This window comes from Meleagris gallopavo, chromosome 6, assembly GCF_905368555.1.
Source record: "Meleagris gallopavo chromosome 6, MGAL_WU_HG_1.1, whole genome shotgun sequence".
Classification (NCBI taxonomy): Eukaryota; Metazoa; Chordata; class Aves; order Galliformes; family Phasianidae; genus Meleagris; species Meleagris gallopavo.
This window is the reverse complement of record NC_139409.1, coordinates 12,747,232-12,767,809: the sequence shown is the minus strand read 5'-3', so window position 1 is coordinate 12,767,809 and position 20,578 is coordinate 12,747,232. Positions and strand designations below refer to the sequence as shown.

Sequence of the window (20,578 nt, the reverse complement as noted above, 5' to 3'; positions counted from 1 at the left end):
TGATGGTTTCCGCAGATTGAGAGCAACAATTAACAACAAAGTGTCAAAATTGTTGAACTTTCTGGCTTAATCAGTGAACGACACAGTTCCAGAACATCTTTTTTTGGAGTGCTATGGTAAGTAAAGCAATAAAATTTTATAGGTAACCTTGCACTTGTCCCCTTGGAAGTGGCAGTGAAGCACCTGCTTCAAAAGTGTACAAAGATGTAGGTAATATGGCTTGCTGTCCTCAACGAGGCGTTAGAATAAAAGATCTCATTTGTGTAAGAGATTCTGTGGCACACTTCGAGTCTAAAGCTAATTCTTCTCTGTGTGCCCCTTTATCTTAAATATTAGTACAAGTTATTCTGTATGTAAACAGCATGTTGGCAACTGGCAGCTGTAATATACTTGCTGCCTTCTATTTAAATGATACTGATGATCCTGTGATCATACACTTGTGTTTCATGTCTTTCAGGCACACTAAGTATTCTTCTGTAGAAACCAGAGGGGTCAAAAAGGTGGAAGTTGGGATGCTATAAAGGTTAAAAAGAAAAATTAGGTGTATGGGTAGTTTAATATAAGGAAATAAGAGGGTAAATTTATTTGCATCTCCTGCAATGCTAATAAATAAGGATGTTAGTGATGCTTTGAGTAGCTTGACGATGATAGATTTCTTGGAGAAGCAGATTGAGGGGTACAGCTGTTTCCTTTAAAGCGCACTGGATGTGCAGATTGTATTGCCATAAATCATAGAAGGAGGAAGACTACATTGTACTGAGCAACATCTGAAAGTCTTGAATATCCTGCATTAGAATTGCAGTATTTACCTCAGTGTCAGTGTTGACTTGCAGTCTGCAGTTTTTCTATTTCAGACGTGTTTAATTTCAGATGTAAAATGAATTCTTGGCAATTTCATTGCGTGCGGGCAGCTGTTTTTGGTATTAACTGCATTAGATGGAGAGTTTTTATAGTATCTGGTAATATAAAAAGCATTATTTAAAGTGTCATCTGAACCTGTTTGCTCTCCTGAAGAGAGCGTTTGTCTGGGCTCTTCAGCTTGCTATGAGTAAGTAAACAGTGATGCAAGAGCCTGTTTTTTGGAACCGTCCCCTCTGTGTTGTATCGTGAATCACAGAACCACGGGTCTGAGTCCATGTGCTCCAGCCTCCACTCACACAGGGTTCCCCAGAGCACATTAGCCAGGCCTACTTCCAGGTGGCTTTTGAAGAGCTCTGGGGAAGGAGAGCACAGCCTCGGGGCCAGTGCTCCATCACGTGTGCAACGCAGAAGAAAAGAAGAGGGAAGCGCATTTTTTACAAATTACTGTTTTTACAGGAGAAGATAACTGGAGCTTTAATTTCTTCAGCAGACTCCTATTGGCTTGTTTTCAGTGTTTTCATAAAATGTGCCTGAAAACAAGTGTGGTGGTGTGCGTTTTCCTGAGTGCTGTCCCTCAGGATTTGCACAGGACCCCCCCAAACCACTTTTTAAGGCTTGAGGTGCCCTCATGACATCGGGCTGCAGCACAGAGCTGTGCCAGGTGATGGGGGTGAGGCGTGGGGCTGAGGCCGGACTGCATCATTGGGCACATCACAGGGCAGGCCTGGAGTCACAGCTGTTTGACCGTCGTGTTGCAGAGACCCCGCTGTTCCCCACGGTGTGTGGCAGCTCTTGATGTGCCCACAGACCTGTGGATGGGTTGTGATGGTTTCACACAGGCCAGGTCTGCCCTCCAGTAGTTGTGTCTGCACTAGCAGCACTGCCTGCCTTACTGCCAGATTGCTGCTAACCGAATGTGGATATTACAGCAGGAATTATGAAACCTTTTTTGCAGCATGTACAGTGGTTTTGGCCTTGAACTGAAGCAGCATAAGGCCAGCAGCAAGGCTGAGCGGGCCCATGACTTCACCAGCACTAGTGGAGCTGGAAACTCTAACTGGTGAATCAGACTGCACTGAAGGCAAGAAGAGCAAGAAGAGCACGTTAGTTGAAGTGCAGGTTGCTGTTCCCTGCTCTGAGCTTCTGGCAGTTTGGGTGGGTGTTAATGCAGAGTGCTCTTCCCAGACACCACAGAAAGGGGTCTTGGGGGTTCTGCCATAAAGTACTAAATGGGACAAAGCTGCTAAACAGCAAGTGAAAAGACCTCTAAGTCCCTGAGACTAAACCTGTCAGGAACGTGGTTATTTGCAGCAATTTTGAAGATCCAGCATTAAGCTGGATGTCAGTGCATGTCAGTGCAGAGCAGGTGGAAGAATGCACTTAGCAGTTCTGTTTTGTCAGTGCTGCCAGCATGAAGGCACCAGGCACTCTATGCATGCTCCATAGAGTGGTCACAGCACTGTGGCAGAAGGGTGGGCTGCATTTCATCCTCCCCGCCTAAATAGTCCTGAAGTAGGACTCCAGGTCAACCTTCGTTCCCACTAATGGCATGGCTTCCCTTACTGCCAGTCTCCTTATTGCTTTCATTTGTCTCAGGGGTTGGCAAGACATTCTCACCAGTTGTCTTTTACTCTCTAAAACAGCAGAATAAATCCATGTTGCTCTTTTTGGATTATGGTAAAAATTTAAATGAGAGTCAGTACTGCACTCCTATTAATTTTACCAACACTGAGCGATGTGATATCTTTCTCTTTGAAATGAAAATCCTGCTTGATATAATACATTAAATGTGAATTCTATCACAATTTAACAGGAGAGTTTCTCCTGTCCTGCCCAGAGTGTTCAGAGTTCATTAGCAATGATTATCAACAAGGTTCTCTAGGAGAAAACAAAGCAGGAACAATGGAAATGGCAGATAGATGTGTACTGTGAAGCAGAGCTTTGAGGAGAACAACTTCGCCTCCTGAACTGATAATTTGTTTTTTCCCAATATTGTGGCAGTTGGCCTACACACAATTTGTTTAAGCCATTTTCTACACGTTAAACAAAAGGCTATTAGCAGGTCACTGATTAAGATCAAATGAAGACAGAGTGAAATCAAGACCAGGTTCAAAAACTCCTTTTTGCACTGTCCTTAAGTGCTGTGTGTACAGAAGTAATACAGTGATGCAAGAAATCTACTATTTTCCAACTAAGCGAAATACTAAATTATTTATTCATTATTTTTTAAAATGTAGCTGGAGATCAAAGACTCACATTGTGAAACAAAGTGATAAATGTCTTTTAGGCAAAAAACAAAACAAAACAAAAACTCATTTGGTAAAGGTTTTATTACATACAAGATAGAGCTTTTAGGTTCTTTAAAATCATATTTTTAAGATGTAGTTGAGATTTAAAAGAATGTACCTTTTGACTTTTGCAGAGAAATGCATTAAATTTGGAGAAGACATTTCTTCACGTGCAGACACCCCCGCTCAGTGCTGACTGCAGTGATTCCTGAGCTTTGAGTCATGTGTGAAATGGAGGGGAAAACATCACGTTTCTCTTTTCAACTCCTCTCTTTCACTTCTGTGCCCATGTAGTCTTTTTCCCATGGTGCCAATGCTGGGATTCTGTGCCTGCTTTCAGTGACCATGTACTTACATTCATCTGTCCATAGTGAAAAAAAGAGCAGTATCAGTGTTCAGTAACACAGACAACAATATGAGTTTTGTTTCCTAAAATGATCAGCCATGAAATACAAGAAAGTGTGATCTCTTATTTTAATTCCACTGTGGCTGCCTGTATGTTACATCTGATATGACGGATTTATTTACTGATATCCAGAACCAACACAATAGCCCCTTCTGCTCGGCCTGCTGAAAGCTATGATCTATTTGCTCCCTGCAGTGTTCGTGCTGAGAACGGATACTGTGTAAGTACTAAATTAAAAACATAGCCAGACAAAGAGATGCTTGATAATCTTATTAAGAAATCTCTTCCCCAGCTACTTTAACAATTTCCACAATATCAGCACACCATGCTTTAAAGTTATATGAAAAATCCCATTTGCAAACAATGTCCAAGCCATAGGAACAGGTGGCAGTCTGGCATCTTCAGCCATGCTGCCACAGTTCCCATCCTCACACCCTTGTGTGTTGCTGGGAGAGATCCCCTGTGGGTGTGTGCCAGGCAGGGCAGCCCACTCACTTATGCAGTCACCTGAATCCCTCTCCCACACCTTCTTGTCATCTAGGTGTGACAAGAGGTTGTGGATGCTCTGAAACCCTGGAGATGTTGAAGACCAGGTTGGATGGGGCCCTGGGCAACCTAATTGAGTACCAAATCTGGAGGTTTGTGGCCCTGCCTGAGGCTGGGGGGTTTGGAACTTGAGTTGGAATTCCTTGGGGTCCCTTCCAACCCAAGCCATTCTATGATTCTACGAGTGTTTTATAGTTACCGCTCCCCTTTTGTTGTGTTCTGGAAGATGGTGTGTGACCTCCACTGGTACAGGGGAAGAGTAGGTAGTAAGAAAAAAAGAACAAAATGTTCATCATGCTATTATCAAGGTGCAGCAAAGCAATCCCTGAAGGCCCATCTGATTGGAAATGTCCTTTCTCTTCCTTTTTGCCCACCCAAACAGGAAAATGTTTGGAGCTGTCTGAGCTGGGCACCAATGAGGCATGTCATCACTAGCCTGGATAAAAAATAGGAGTTCACAGGACTTTCCAAACCTTCAAATTTATATTTGCTCTATACAAAAATATAAGTGTAAAATTTGATGTCAAGTATCATGTTGAAAATTAAAAAAAAAAAAAAAAAAAAAAGGTGGAATCTTTTGTATACTAGATTTTTGTGTGTTGCAGCAGAGCAAATGTTAGTAGTAATGTCATTTACTAGTGTAACTACCTTTTTTTGGCAGGAGTTAAGCAGATATTAATAATGTGCTTTTGAAAATCCCATGGACTCACTTTGTGCTTTTATTACTTAGTAAAATTAAATACTTTTGAAGAAATTGGCCCTGAGATTCTGAGTGGGAATGTACTTCCCATTACTAAATTTCCCTTCATATTAGTCTTGAAGTGTTTAAAGTTAAGTTCTTGGTTGAATAATGTTGACTTTTCTGAATGAAAACGTGAAGGAGTTATAATTTTTCTTTTCATTGGTATCACAGAAGAAGACTTCTTTGAGGAAGATGACCTTTCTGAACCTTCAAATATTTATAAGATCTGCTTGAGGCAAAGTAAGAGAGTAATTTGAATCTTTGACAGTATACAGTCTAACATTCACTGACTGAGCTGAGGAAGAAGAGGCATACAAGAAGCTGCAGGCAGCAGGTGTGAGTATCCAAGCTGACCAAGATGTGGAAATTACGTTCAAGTCCAATCCATACGAGCAGCTAAAAAAGAGCTGAATTCCTCTGCTCTGGATGTGCTGGACTGTTTCAGCCACATCTGCTCTGTATTTATATATGTCTGAGTATGTGTGCATACTTCCCGGGAGTGGAAAGAGAAGAGCAGAGGAAGATGGACAACCTGAACAACTCCCAGTGGAATCATTGGGTTTGAGGCCAGCAGTGGGAGTAGGAGCGCTCGTTTAAGCTCCCGTTGAATTGTTCATGATGGAAAACATTTTACTCTCCATTGCCTCAGTGCACGTAGGCTCCATGGTGCCAATTCCTGAATTGCAGTGTTCTTGTTTGCTCAGTGTTTGCACAGCTTTGGTACCTGTTTTATTGGGGACTGCTGATAGGGGGTCTCCAGGTGGCACATAGAGGTGCAGAGGAAACATTTATTCCTACTGCTTTTCTGCTGTTGTCCTTCATGACTAACTTGTTCTCTTTCTCTCACCTTTCTGCTGTATTTCTGTAACTTAAAAAATAAGGTCACCTAGGCTTTTATTTTAATGTCGTTTAGCGCTCTTTCTGAATGGGTTATTTTTTTCCTTCAATTTCCAGCTCACTCTCTGAAGGGATTTACTGCAAGATTGGGCACTAGTAGACAATATTTGCTAATTAAAAAAAAATTGACAGATTTTAAAATTAGACTTTAAAATATTAGGTATGCATCCAATGTTTTTCTTTCTTAAATAAAAATCTACCAAAACCCTACTCAGAAATGACAGCTCCCTTTCTATATTAGGGAAGTGGTAACTGACCCATTTTTGCCTTAACGTTAATTAAATTGTCATAAGGAGTCTGTGATGCTGTTGGCAGGTGCTCTGCAGGGTGCAGTCTCCTGTAGCAACTCTCACTGCACCACCCCTGCATGTCATTAGTAAGATGTGTAGATGTTGTAAGTAGTGTAGATGTTGACTAGGTGAGACAGTGGTGGCTGGGACTTAGGAATACTGGAGTTGCTGCTAGTTTTGTCTTGGTTGGGTGTGTGGTGGAAACTGGTGGCCTTCAGGTTACTGATTTGCTACTGGGGTGGGAAGTCCTGAAGTGGTTCAAGGCTAACTTTGCATTACTTCTTAATATGTGAGCCAATGACCGAGCAAAGTGGCTTTGCTGGGCTTTTGAGCCAAATAACCCAGGGGACTGGAGACAGGAATGCAGCTTCAGTAGCTCAGAATGTTCCAGTAAATCACTCACAGTGATGGAGTCACATCTGCAAATGTTTGCAGAATCAAGCCCCCCTTCATCTGTGATAAGGGTTTAGAAATGTAGACACCAGTTGTGGGTTTTTAAATAGATTTAATTGCATCTTCTTAGGTTTCATTGTTTGCCTGTGAAAGCTTTCCTGTGGCTTTTAAAGACCCCTTCTAAAATCAGCCATGATAAGATACCTCTAGATTTTGAAGCTTAGCTTTACCCAAAGCCATATCTGGCTTTTCTGTGTGTCTCTCCTATTTAAGTACAATTAACTAGAGCTGAACTTTATTTCAGCCTAGGAATAGCTGTCTGTGGGATGGTAGTACAGGAGCATGTCTGGATGGAGGGGAGGATGTGCCCGTTCACGGGTATGCAAGATGGCACCAGCCCATGTGTGGTGCTGCGGAGCCAACGTCCCTCTGCTGGCAGAAGGACTGCCACAGCTATGTAGAAAACATGAATATTTTTGAGGTCAGGCTGTGTTGGAGCAGTCCTAGAGCAGCTGTTGCTGCTGCTGGCCCTGGCTGATGTGCCCCAACCAGGCCCAAATGGGGCCTACAGCTTATGTGAGCCATAGAGAACATCTCCCAAGGAAGAACAAGTGGCCTTGCTCAGATTCTCCAGCCATAGCAGGGGGAGATGTAGGGTGGATGCACATGGCATCCTCGTGCTTTTTCAGCTCTGAGTCCTCAGTGGCAATGGCTGCAGGCACATAGGTGCTTCAGAGGCAGTTTCTGTCACAGCAGTGTCTCTGAGGGCCATACTCTTACTTAGGCTGTGGTTATGTTCCCTGCCTTCCTTTGACCAACCTGGCCTAGGCCTCCTTCTTCTGCTCCCCATCCCTGCCTAGAAACTTCCCCTAACCCCCAGAGCAAAACCAGTGGCCAGCACAGTCTGCAGCTGACACAAAAAACACTTTAAAACCCTAAACCTTACTTTGTGGTCACCTGGAGACTACCACAAAAATCTTGATCCCTTTTGTGAAACCACATGCATGGTTATCAACTACAAAAGATACTGTGGAAAAGGATGGGAAAAAGAACATGCCACAAAAAGGAGAACTGTGTTGGACTGAAGTCAGATATGAGTCTGGAGAAACTAAAATAGAAAAGCTAAAGTTGTCTGGAAAAGCTAAAATAGAATTTAAGCTTTCTGACGTAAATCCAGCCCTAAGTTAGGCCGCGTGGTGAGTGTGGCGGGTGATGTTGGTTTCTTTTTTTTTTTTTTTTTTTAATATTCCAGAAAATGGGCCACCCTGCCTCAGCACATCCTGCTGTGGGACCAGATATGCTGCCTGGTACAGTCCTGAAGGCAGCAGTAAATCCCCAACGGTTATCCTCTTACACAAATGGCAGAGGTCTCTCACAGCAGTGACAACCAAGGGCATTTTAACCAGCAATGTCGACAGGGACAATTTATAGCCTATTGTGTGAATGCAGCTGCTGAGCATTCATACCCTGCCGCCATCTTGACATTCCTGACTATTTTTGATTACTGATTTTGACAAAGGATGTTTAACAAGAATACCTTCATATCACAACACATTTTTCCTCTCAGCCATTTGTACCTTTTCCCTTCTCTGTTTTCTTCCACCAGTTTTCCTTCCTTTCCATACCTCTCACACTTACGCATATCCTGGAAAAAATAGGTGTTGGAGGGAAAAATGAAGCTAAAACTAGCATCACACACCGTAAATAAAATTCAGTAACAGGAGTGTTTTTTTCAGCAAATATTTTACATCAAACGGTTCCGAAAGTAATGTATTTCCTGTGTTTACTGCTATAGTTGAAAGTCTCTTTACTCAGTCAATGAATAAAGAGTTACATCATGTTTTTAAGTGCTATCCTTTCAAACTCCACTTTTAGGGTCTACAAAGAATGAGGCTCACTACAGAAAGGATGCTCAGTGTGCTCTGCTGTGAAATTACACTTATTGGGACTGTAGAGCTGGGGAGATACTGTCTTTGTGCAGTTACATTCTGCTTTATTAAATGATAATTTACCTTTAAGGCTGGCTGTAAGCACCTCACGAAGGAGGATCAGCCGCCCTTCATGGGCTGAAGGATACATGCAGGGCTGAGAAGCAGACTGCCCTGAGTTCTCTGGTTGTCATAATATTACTTTTCTCCCTCATAGTATCACACAAAGTCCTTTTTTTCCTGCTGTTTTACTACTTACTGATGAGATTTCCTGGTAACAAATATCCATGTTATGTTTATCTGTATTACAACACAGATTAGAAAGGACAGAGTGACACAAAACATCCCATAGGGTTCTGAGCAATAGGTGGAAAGCAGTAGTAGGTTATGTTCTCAGGACGCTGGGGTGTGGTAGTGAGGAAGAAGGGGCTTGTGTGTTCTTCCACCTGCAGTTTTCTGGAAGCACCAGTGGGGCATCCTGTGTGACTTTACTCATTGCCAGGCATTCATTCTGCAAGCCACCAGCCCTGCCATTGCTGAGTGATGAGAAAGAACTGATACAAATCAGCCCCCACCCTGTGTTTAGTAAAGGCTTCCCCCATTTCTTGTCACCCCTGCTGGGAGCCTCAGCCCGCAGGAGAATTTTTGGCACAGCAGTGATTGACAAGGCCATGATGTACTGTCAGGGAGGCTGCATTTTAGAAATAAAGTTGCTTTGAGGAATTGCAATGGAACAACTTCCATTGAGCAGCTGCTAAGCAGGAAGTGTCTTTCAAATATGGGGGTGCTCATTCTTTTGTGTCCCCTTTCTATCCCTTTCTCCATCTGTACTTCTCTGGGGAAACAGGCCTCAGTTAATTCCTGGTCCATGTTTTTCTTCCCGTTCCCCAATCTCTGCCTTTCACCACTGAAACATCTCAGCAATGCCAGGAGGCTGGTATGCCCCAGGAGGTTAAGAATAGTCTACAATGGGAAAGATCCCTCCTGTTGTTGTTCGTCTGCTTGCAGTTGTCTGGGCAGAGGATCCACGAAAGAGGTAAGTGCAGTGGGATCTGAACAGCCAAAGCTTTTCCAAGGCAGATTTAAACCCATGAGAAGATTTGTTCCAATAACCAGAACTATCAGCCTTGTTCAAATCATCAAAGTAATCCAGCACCAGTAACACTGCTGGGGCTTCATTTCTTGCTTTCATCTTTGATGCTTATCAAATTTATTTCTTCTTTCTTTATTCCCTAAGTCTGACCTACTTGGGAAATGCCAAACCAGCTGAGCCATCAAGAGCCAGCAGTGCTGTGTATCTGATCCAACATGGAGCACTGGGACTCGCTGGGATTTTTGGTTGTCACTCTCAACTATAATGTGACAATTATAGGTGAGTACTTTAAAACCACTCTACTCTTTCTTTTGCTGCTCCTAGCCTGAAGCTAAGTAAATGTCCACTAGATTGAACAACCGAGCATTGACAATGGTCATCCACTTTGATTTCTAGTGATCCGTTTGTGACCTTTAAAGAAGAAGTTATTATTTACATATGTGATGTAAAAGTGGTCAATGTATTTCTTTTTTTTTTTTTTTTTTGTTAAATTGACTCCTACTTCATCTCTGACGGACATTTTCTTAGCTTTAGGAAAGAATTCTGGCATAGTTTTCAATTTTGACTTTTGATGCCCAAGCTTCACACCAGCTGTAGGGAATGTTGTACGGATTGTTGTGAAAACACTCAAAAATAATTCGTCATTAAGAAGGGAAAAAGCTTCTCCGTTACAGGAAAACATTTGCTTGTGGTTAATTACCATATTGTGCTTATTCTTCTTCATTTTTATAAATGAGAAAAGTTCACATGCATTAAAAATAAACAGAAAACAAACAAGCACAGTTTGTTTTCTGGCAGCAAAAACAGGAGGCTGAGTGGTTCTTTTCTTCTTATTTAAATAAGACACCCTTCCTCTTTCATAGGCTGCTTGGAGCGAAGAGTGAGTCAGATAAAACCTCTCCAGGGCCTTTTGAAGCCCCTTCACTCCCACCACGGGCAGGGGCTGCAGCTTGTGCTGGGTGCTGCAAGGGCAACAAGGACTGGGCCATTAGGGAAGGTGATGCATGGAGGGTTCTCTCTAAAATGAATGTCATACTGAACTGCTTCCTAAGGAGCCATTGATTTTTTTTTTAAGCAGCACTCCCTATTGTACATGTTCTAATTAAAAATGGATAAGGAAATAGCATGTAGTATCTTAAGCTTAATTAACAAATGTGCTTCAAACACACTGAGGTCCTCACAGAGAAAAAATGCAACCTCACTATGAGGCATCGCTTACTAAAGGTGATGATTCTTTACATTTGGTGGTTTTTATTGGCCAACACTGTCAAAAACAGGGCAACAACACAGCCTGCACAACAAAATACAAGGAACTGAAAATACAGCAAAACCACTGCTAAGGTTCAGGTGATTGAAAATGAAATGGGAAGGCCTCCATTTATTTAGGTAGTACATTATTTTGCCTGGAGCAGCAGGCTTCTGTGAGTGCAGTTTTACTGACCCAGTCCCATAATCTGTCCATTAGCCACTGAGGGTTTACATGGGACATTCAAATTGTATGTTCCATGTGGTAATAGATATTAAATAACACTACACAAAAATGTGCACAATTGAGATTCTTACCAACTACAGAGAAATTGTTCCATGGGAAATGGCAAAGAATGTTGTTCAAGCCAATACTGGTAAAAAACTATGTAATTTATAGAAAAAAAGAGTTTTGGGATCTGATCTTTTAAAAGACTTTCAGAATATGTATTGGTGCTGTTTCACAGATTTTGTGCACGTGAGATGTACAATCACTATTCATGACTTAAGGTATTCAGTGCATTTCTCAACTGTTAACTGCACATGGCATGCTTCTACGTAGTTGCTGAGTTGCCATTTGTGCATCTATTTCTTAGCTACTCCTTTTGATTTGAACAATCAGTTCCTTAAAGTATATAATGAAACTCATTGCATTTTTCTGTTTGTTTTGTGTGTTTGTGTGTGTGTGTGGTTTTTGTAGTTCCTATTTTTTTTTCTTTTTTTTTCTTTCTTTTTTACTTTTTGACGTGTTTTAAAAATACATGAAACTAAAGCAGAGGATTGTTAAATTAAAAGAATTTTTCAAAACCACATACAGAAGCAGTGACAGTATTCAAAAGGAAACTTGAGAAATTCAAGTGCTAAACTTCACTTCAAATGTTGAATTTTTCTGTGTATTTTTGTGTTTTGACTGTATAACAGATTGTTTTCAGACTTCCCAACCCAGCTCAGGAAAAGGACTTCTGTTTTAAAAATAGCTTTGCCATCAATACAGAAATTTGTGTGACTTTACCAAAAAACCTTTATGAAAAACCTACCCCATCCAAAAGTCCTCCAAGAAACTCTCATGAACAACAAAGTCTCATTCTAAAGATATGACATGCATGGTTACAGTTCCTGATTTTTCAGTATTGTTGGCATGATGGAATAAGGTTAGGTTTTGATCTCTCCCTGCTTAAAACAACCATTTGAAACAATTCAGTAAAAGACAAATAAAAGTGTATGGAAATGCCAGACCTGTAAGGCTTTACTTCGTGTTAAGACAGGAGGGAGCTTTTGGTCTGAATGGAGAGAGACAGCATGCCAAGGCGCAGGATGACAAGGAGGTATGCTCCAGACAAGGCAACCAGAGAAGTAATACAGAGAAATGACAGGGTTCTTGTGTGAACACACAAATGCACATTTGTAGTACATTTTGAATAAGTTTCTTGGTAGCACCTGTTAGCTAGCTCATGAGTAAATACCAGTCTAGACACTGCAGTAAGCTTTATATATGACTTCATGGCCAAGATAAAGAACAACTGCTACATCATTGAATAATTTTTGGGATCTACAGTTTCATGCCATATTAGCTGATCAACATAAATACAGTACAAAATCCAGGTGCAGAAGTATGAAACCAAGCGAAATGGGAATACTCACTCACTTCTTTTTACCAGATTTGGGCATATTATTATTAGGTTAGTGTTATTGTTAGGCTGCATTTTCAGTTTGCATGGCTTACTGTATGTCAGACTCCTACACTGTCAAGTCTAGACGAAAGTTATGGAATATGCTGGCTAACACATTCACACAAGTTTCAGTCCCAGCCAAAACAAAGCCAAGGAGGTGCTTTTCAAAGAGGGAACTAACTTCAGAGGTATCCTTTCAAATGCGTTGTATACAGAGAGCATCACCTACCTTCTCTCCTTCTAGTGCTCTACTCTTTTTCTTTTGTTCTCTTCTAGGAAAGATCTGGCTAATGCTGGTAGTTCTGCTGCGAATGGCAGTGGTGGTGTTAGCAGGCTATCCACTCTATCAAGATGAACAGGAGCGCTTCGTCTGCAACACCCTGCAGCCTGGATGCTCCAATGTTTGCTATGACTTGTTCTCTCCCATATCTCACTTCAGGTTCTGGTTCATACAGACTGTGTCTATCTTGCTACCTTACACTGCATTCAGCGTTTATGTTTTGCACCAGGTAGCAACGTACATTGTAAGAAAGCACTGTTTGGTGTATGGATGCAGAGGGAATAAGGGTTTATCAAACTCCAAAGACCTGAAGGAACTCTGTAGGAGTGATCTTGTCAATAGATTGGATTGTGATGTGGACAGCCTAGGTGTCCTCAATTTTTCTGGGGCATACGCTGTTCAGCTTTTTTTTAGGACACTGATTGAGGCTGCTTTTGCAGCTGCACAGTATTTCCTCTTTGGATTTTTTGTTCCCGAGCGCTTTTCCTGCTACCATTCACCATGTACAAGCACAGTTGATTGCTACATCTCCCGGCCCACTGAGAAATCCATCATGATGGTTTTCATTTGGAGTGTCACCAGTCTGTCCTTTCTGCTCAGCCTTGCTGACCTTGTCTGTGCTCTTCGGCAAATGACAGCAAGAAGCCAGAGGAACAAGCAGCTGGCCAACCCCCACAGAGAGAATGAGGGCCTTTTAAATATTCCCCCAGCACAGTCTGGTAGCTCTTCCTCTCCCCAAAATCAAGACTGCCAAGCACTGAATGGCAGCCAGACCAGCGATGGCTCCTGCTCACTTCTCTCTGAAGAGGAAGAGGAGGCTGCTCTTCATCCTGAAGAGGTCTCTCAGCAAGCTGCCAGCACTAACCTTAACAGCCACAGCCATAAGCCCTGTGTGTCAGGAGATCTTGCTGTTAAGCAAGATAGCATTGAAGAACACCTGTGTGCTGGTGACCAGCAAGGAACTGCATGCCAACAAGTGAGACCTGGGCTCCAGCAAAGCTTCGTTAAAGATACTGCCCTGACTTTGAGACCTCAGATCAAGTCTCACCTTGGAAGTTCTTCCTCTGTAGTTCAGAGCAAGCTTTTAGGATACTGCCCTTCAGCTGAGCTAAAAAATCCTGATGTGCAATCAAATTATAGCAGTACTAGTTGCTTGAGATCAAAAAAGTCTGAATGGGTATAAAGCCCTGAGTGCACCCTATGCTTTGGGCCAGCAGGACAGATTGCTGTGCTCCTGAGGGGTGTCAGAAAGTCACAGGGGCAGAGACTTGCTGCTTTGCTGTACGTGGCTAACCAAAGAAGGAGAAACAAACCTCCACTGAGGAGGAAGGAAAAGCTCAAATGAGAATTCAAAGGATACTGCATTAACTGAACTGTCTTTATGAAAATATAACATATTTACACTTTTCCAGCTGTGACTCTAAAAAGCTGTGGACCGTGACTGACCTGTTGTTCTAAGAGTTCATCTGTACAGTTGTTTGCTCTCACCTACTGCAACAGATTGAATTTAGGAAAGGTGTGACTTTTAAGCACAGTTGTATGTTGTCCACTCTCAGAAGGTTAATTGATCTTCTCACAATAAGCTCCCTAAGTCCACTCTAAGAAAGGACAAAGCAAGAGTAGGTAACAAATAAAAATGACTGTGTGGTAACAAAGAATTAATATGCAAAGAAAGCTTGGATCTTACACATTTTTCTGTATTGAAGACCACACCTGCACTCATTAGCAGCACCAAAGCAGTAATTGCTCTGGCCCTGAGATCAGCTGGCACAGCCTGTCTGTGTTACTCAGCTCCATGAACTCCAAAATGAGGTGGCTGCATGGTTGATTGCTGAGCTGCAGAGCTGCCCAGGAAGCAAGCAGCAGCAGCTTGACAGTGCAGGGCTGAGCTCCAGTGCCCATGCCCTGGCATTACTTACTATGTGTGATTGTAGATCTACTAATGACATGTCTACAAAGTGTTACATCCTAATCTGAATAGTCGTGCTAGGCTCCCTATTTCAGCAGGGAGAATGATTCATCTGATCTGTCCCAGGCATCCCTTAGGTTAACGTGAGTCACCTTCTGGATGTACCTATTTCTACCATTATATGATTATCCCAGACCTGAGCTTAGGGAAAATGATTTCTAATCTCAGAGAAGGATATAGCAGCAACATCTATGCAAGTACTCACTCTGTGACTGACAGACACTAATCATTGGAAAACATGTCTAAATGGGATGAATCACAGAATAACTTATTGCTGTCACGCTTTGTGCTTTCCTTCGATATGAATCCTCTTGCATTTACATAAGCGTGGTCCAGCAGTGAAGCACGGCAGTGTGTGAGCTGAATTTCCTCATACCTGGTAAGTGAATGTGGGCTGTAAGCTGCACACACCTGCAGGTATCAGTGGGGGAGGGTGCAGAGCAGAACGTGCTTGGGGAATGCACCAACAGAAGAGCCTTTACACAGACTGCTCTGCAGGGTGACACAGGCTGGTGTCAGCAGCCTGGAACTGGAGCAGTTCCCACTCCTCTTAGATTTATGCAAAGGGAAAAGAAGCTGAGAACCAATTTGGCCCTCACTTCGCCATATAACATGTATCTAATGACTTAAAGGCTGGCTCCTCACCACAGCAACAAGGGAAAACAGCTTTCACTTTTGTCATGTTCTCTCCTGTGGATGCACATGCCTTTGGGACAGTCTGGTTCACAACTGTGTGTATCACTCCTCACACATACAAGGTAAAGATCAGCACTTAATGATCCCTTGCCTTCTCCATCCCTTCAGGAACTGGGAAGCTTACTGGACGGCAGAATTTACTTTTGTAAAGTGCCTTGCCAACCCTGAAGTGTGCTAAAGAAGGCCTTAATTGCTACTTTCTAAGCAATGTTTTCCCCTTCATTAGCTGTGTTTGTTTCTTTTATCATGTGTGCTTGCTGTATGTTTTGTCATTTCCAGGACAGAAGTGGCATTAATTATTAAATTTATCATAGGCAGAAAAACATTAAATATTTAAATTCCTCATCCTCCAAAGCCTCTGTAGTGGGGTGTGTGCTGATTACCCACACCAGAACTAAAGACAGCAACAATGAGACCTTTTGTGATTCACTGCCTCTCCTCAGCTGTGAGGAGGAATGGAAGGAACAAATGCGGATTCAGGCTGTCGCATACATCCCTCGGTGTGAGATATAAATAGGATGGGATAAATAATAAAAGTACTGTGGCTGGACACAGTTTGCTTATTTGTGTCCTTAGCTAGACATCTTTTAGAGCCTCATTTCCAATTGAGAAGATCCTCTTTGTGTCTGGAATAGAAAGTGAAATGAGTGAAAATCTCCCTTATTCTGTTTGTGGTTTCCGGTCTTGAAACTGTGGCCTGGGTTGTGCCTTTCGGCTGCAGACCTGGCTGCTGCAGGGCCTGGTGCACCCATCAACTGCTAACATAAACACCTGTGCACTAACACTGCAGGATTCGTATGGTACAAGAGGGAATAGATACTTCTGGCATCAACCACTCACTCGTTAGGGAATGTCTCTGAGTCTTCTAATAATTCTTTGCAAGTTTTGTTTATTAAATTATAAAGGTGTGGTTTTACAAAGCTGGATGCATTTACCAGCAAGGGAAGACCAAGGGAAGATGTGCAGAGATGTTTGTACTGTCCTGAGCTTCCCCAGCTCAAGCAAATTAGAAGACACTGCATCTGCCATGGGAATGAGGAAGCACTACAGATCTCTTTGAAAGAGGGAACACAGAGGATCGCTCTTCTCCTTACATTTTCCTTATTTTCAGTATCACTGGTTGTTAAGGTATTATGATGATATGCTGATGTCATTGAAAGAGAGTAAAGGAGTAATAGGTGTAGAGCAAGGAAATAACAAGATTTTATTCTACGTAAGCAAAGCTTTAGTGTTCAGATATTACTTTGTACTCAGAAGAATATTGCAAAACCTGCTTGTTAAGTTTGCTGTGTGTCTTTATATCACTTCTTAACCCAGCTACTCCAGAAGAGGCATTTCTGCCTGACCATATCACTCTCCTACCATTGCCCTCAGGAGGCTCTGTCGCTCTAGTACTCTAGGAGGATGTTGGAGACTTGCACCTTCTATGTTCTGTACACAGTAAACCAAGTATCTCTGGGAGTTTGAGCAGGATCAGCATGATTAAGAAACAACAGCAAGGCATCAGTTCTATTTCTCAATATTAAATAAGAATAGGTTTTAAAAAACTGTTTCTGAACTCTTTTCTTTTTTTTTTTTTGCTTTGTTTTAGTTTGAAATATGTTTCTTAATACCAAAATAAAAGCCAAATCCCAAGAGTCAATCAGCTATAATCACTTTCTTTCTTCACTCTCTATGTTGGGTTACTTTGGTTTACTCTCAGCAGCACAGTGGAAAACTATGACTCTATTCTCTTGTGAAGTACACTGCAGGCAGGTGTCTGGAGAATGCATAATTTCCCTTTATCAGCAGTTGCTCTCCATGAATCTCTCAGTTCAGACTATGATAAGTATTAAATCTGAAGTTAACACTGCAGAGAGATCCTTAGTGTATTCTTTCAAGTTATTAAAATTATCTGCCCTTTTGTGATACATCGTTATTGCAGTGATTATCTTTCTAGCAGGGATCATTAAAGGGGATATTAATTGCACATAATTTTATTTTAATGTCATTATTACAATGAAGAACAGATAAATTATTACTGCTTGTAATATTTTAAGATGATAAAAAAATGCATCTCCAAAATTAGGAAAGTTGAGTCGTTGAAAGACTGTTCTTTAACTTCTGTCTTTTGTACTGCTCTTAATAGCCTGTGTTCAGCTGATAGGGAAGTCATTTTCAGTGCTCCTACACTGTAATTGAGTTGCTAAAATATTCTGCAAATTTGATAGTTTCTGTTCAAAGTCATAGCATGAACTCTTGGTTTGTGGTAATTCTGGAAAATGAGTTTGGCAAGGCAGAAATCTAATCAAAAAGAATGAATGGTATCTTTACGATTTGTATTATCTAGCATGCAAGTAGCCAGATTTTGCATTCATATAGCCTTGTCTGCCATCTTAGGCCCTTCCTTCTCCCACTTCTGTTGTCACAAGAGATGATGGCCTTACATTGCGCAAAGAGAGATTCAGGTTGGATATTAGGAAAGATTTCTTCTCAGAAATGGTGAAGCATTGGCACAGATTGCCCAGGGATTGCCTCCGTCCATGGAGGTATTCAAGGAATGTGGAGATGTGGCACTGAGGGACACAGTTCTGTGGGCAATGTGGGGGTGGATAACAGCTGGACTAGATGATTTAGCGGTCCTTTCCAACCTTCATCATTCTATGATTCTTCCATTTGGGTTGGACAAGCAGGATATTCCAGACCTCCAAATCTCCACATTATTAGCAGTGACTTCATTACAAGAGTTCACATACAGTGCTAACCCAGAGAATCATAGAACCCAACACCTGCTTTCTAATCCTGCGCCATTCACAACATAGAAATGTCAGAAGACAGAGAGATGTCTCTGATTCAGGTTCTGCAGCTAGCACTTGGAGAACTGGGCTAGCTTTGATAGACAATTTATTGAGTGAAGATGATGGCAGACTCTGAGCTTTTGTTTAGTTCATACAATGTGCCTTCAAAGAAAAGGGTGGAGGCCAGCACTCAGAAATCCTCCACTTCTATTTTTACTCTATGCATAACTTTTATCTTGCCTATGAGACTTTAAGCATCACTCACCAGGTTGTATTTGGGGATTCTCTCTCTCTGAAATTGCTGCTTTTGGCAAAGAAATAATCATAATGACAAACAGAAAAGTACATGCTGGTAGAATGACTTTTTGCATTCTCCTCTGGTTTTCCTCCTTTTCTTAGTCCCACTGTGCAATATGAAAACAAAACAACAACAGGATATAACATTTCTAGAGCCCACTCAGACTTGCTAAGCAATGCCTTCCTTGTCCTCACAGACGAGGTGCCCAACCTTCCTGCATTGGAAGACCATACACACTGTGATCACCGCTTGTTTCTGGCATCTGCTCTTTCCTGAGTCTCTGTGCTGTCCTTGAAAGGCTAGAAAAAAGTCAGAGGCAGGCAGACGGGCAGCACATTGGCTAAAAAAATCCACACTTTTCTCCTGCTTCACAAGCCTCTTCCTAAAGAAATGTGAACATAAACACGGAATATATCTAACACAATTTATGTAATGTGGTGCACCGATAGATAGCTGTTCACACAGCTTCACCAGAGACTTTCACATATGCCTCCATGCACAATCTAGGAAAGACCCCAATCTTTCTTCTGACTGGAGAAAACAACAGAATTTGAACTGCATCAAATTTTATGCTCCTGTGGAGAGTAAAACTATTTGATATTCGAAAGACGACACTAAATTAAGGAATGATCTAAACAAAGCTTTTTAGTGTTTGGTTGGTTTGTTTGTTTGTTTTTTTTTGTATTGAAAATAGAGATGGTAACAATTGTCAGCTTCATAGTCTGGAACTGAATTATGTGATACACACAGCTCCGTCAGCTCAGAAGAAGTCTGTCTCAATTTTCATGGTCTATTGCAACAGAAACTATGCAAGAGTGTGAATAAATAAGAAATAATTTATCAAAAAATCTAGACAAATTACCTGTGTCTGAGAGATATATTTTATAACCTTTAATCACAACAACCCACAAGACAACCTTTAAAACAACAGTGTCACGGTATTTATTTGGCTTTTGTACTTCACCAGAAATTCACCAGAAATTCTAAAATGTTACCAACTTGATTTAAACTGATAGTTGGGATTTCATTCCTCCTCAGGACAATACTTCTCCCTCCACCTCCTCCCCCCAAAAAAATCTGTTTCTATAGTAAATTTATTCCTAGGTGAGATTCCTAAAATATTTCTAAAAGGATCCAGTCTCAGAAACAATTTGGCTCAATATATTTTACCTCTTGAAAAGCTTTTGTCTGGCATGACTCAAAGTGCCTATGAACTGAAGACAAAGGTCTGGTTTCAGCAAAGCTCTTAGGCTGCTTACTTCTGTTCTAACACCTGTGGACAGCACTGGGCAATGCTTCTTGTTTCTGCCTCGCTACCAGGTGGGTTCCATGAAGCAGAAGGCTGTGTTTTCTCAGTACTCCCAGCTGCACCCCACTGGGGCTGCCAGCTCACAACTCAAAGAGCAGCAAGTTACAGCCTTCACTGCCTACCCTGTACTACAGCTTCCACCATTTCCAGGTTCTTTTGCAAACTGTGCTTCCAGAAATGAGGCAGAACTTGTTTATCAGCCTGCCTGTGTTGCTGCAGTGATTGTATCTGACTCTGTGTGCATACAACCCACCAGTAGAAGCCAGCCAGTGCTATGCAGTTACTGAAGAAGCTTCCTGGTACTTAAGAGGTCAGTTACCCAAAAAGCAGGGGAAAAAAATAAGAATAAACATGTTTTTTACCCACATAGAGAGCATTCCCTTTTGTTGCTTTTCCCCTTGTGGCCTGAATTGACCCCTCCTTTCCCTGTATTATGTGAATATGCTGGGATGAGGTGAGTGTCCTTTAGGCAAGCAAGATAAGATGCATATATGCCCTATCCTGCTCTTCCAGCCCCTCCAACTTCGTCCAGTCATGCCTGAGTCCATGCTAAGTCTATTTCCCAGAAGGGATTGCAGCACCTTCCTTTGTTGTGGCCTTGGTATTAGCTTACACTGACTGCTTTCTGTCCATCCAGTGCTGCCTCTTAGTATTTTGTATTTAACTGTTAATTTGGGGAAAGAGGCTCTGATTTTATACCTCAGTACCCAGTAACTGGAAACAAATGCCATCAGGAAGGGTGGGTGTGTTGACAAAACTTACTTAGGTCCACAGAGAACAGGAAGGGGGAATTGCTCTGCTGTGGTTACAGACCTCGTGGAGATCTGGGATGACTTAAGTTGGCTCAATTGGCCAGGCTTATATCTGTGAGAAAAACCTTTGCAAAAGCT

The 20,578-nt window shown here is 41.9% G+C and overlaps 1 protein-coding gene across 2 annotated transcripts; it reads left to right on the top strand.

Moving 5' to 3' along the window:
* Window positions 1-8,570: 8,570 nt before the first annotated feature.
* GJD4 (gap junction protein delta 4) lies at window positions 8,571-16,941 on the top strand. 2 transcript variants are annotated; one of them, XM_010712491.4, is made up of 3 exons: window positions 8,571-9,387; window positions 9,589-9,723; window positions 12,636-16,941. In XM_010712491.4, the coding sequence occupies exons 2-3, from the start codon at window positions 9,660-9,662 to the stop codon at window positions 13,820-13,822; spliced, it is 1,251 nt and encodes a 416-aa protein (XP_010710793.3). In that variant the 5' UTR covers window positions 8,571-9,387; window positions 9,589-9,659; the 3' UTR covers window positions 13,823-16,941. The 2 variants fall into 2 exon arrangements, with proteins under 2 accessions (XP_010710793.3, XP_085083195.1); XM_085227069.1 differs by lacking the exon at window positions 8,571-9,387 and adding an exon at window positions 9,399-9,495.
* The last annotated feature ends 3,637 nt before the right edge of the window (window positions 16,942-20,578 follow it).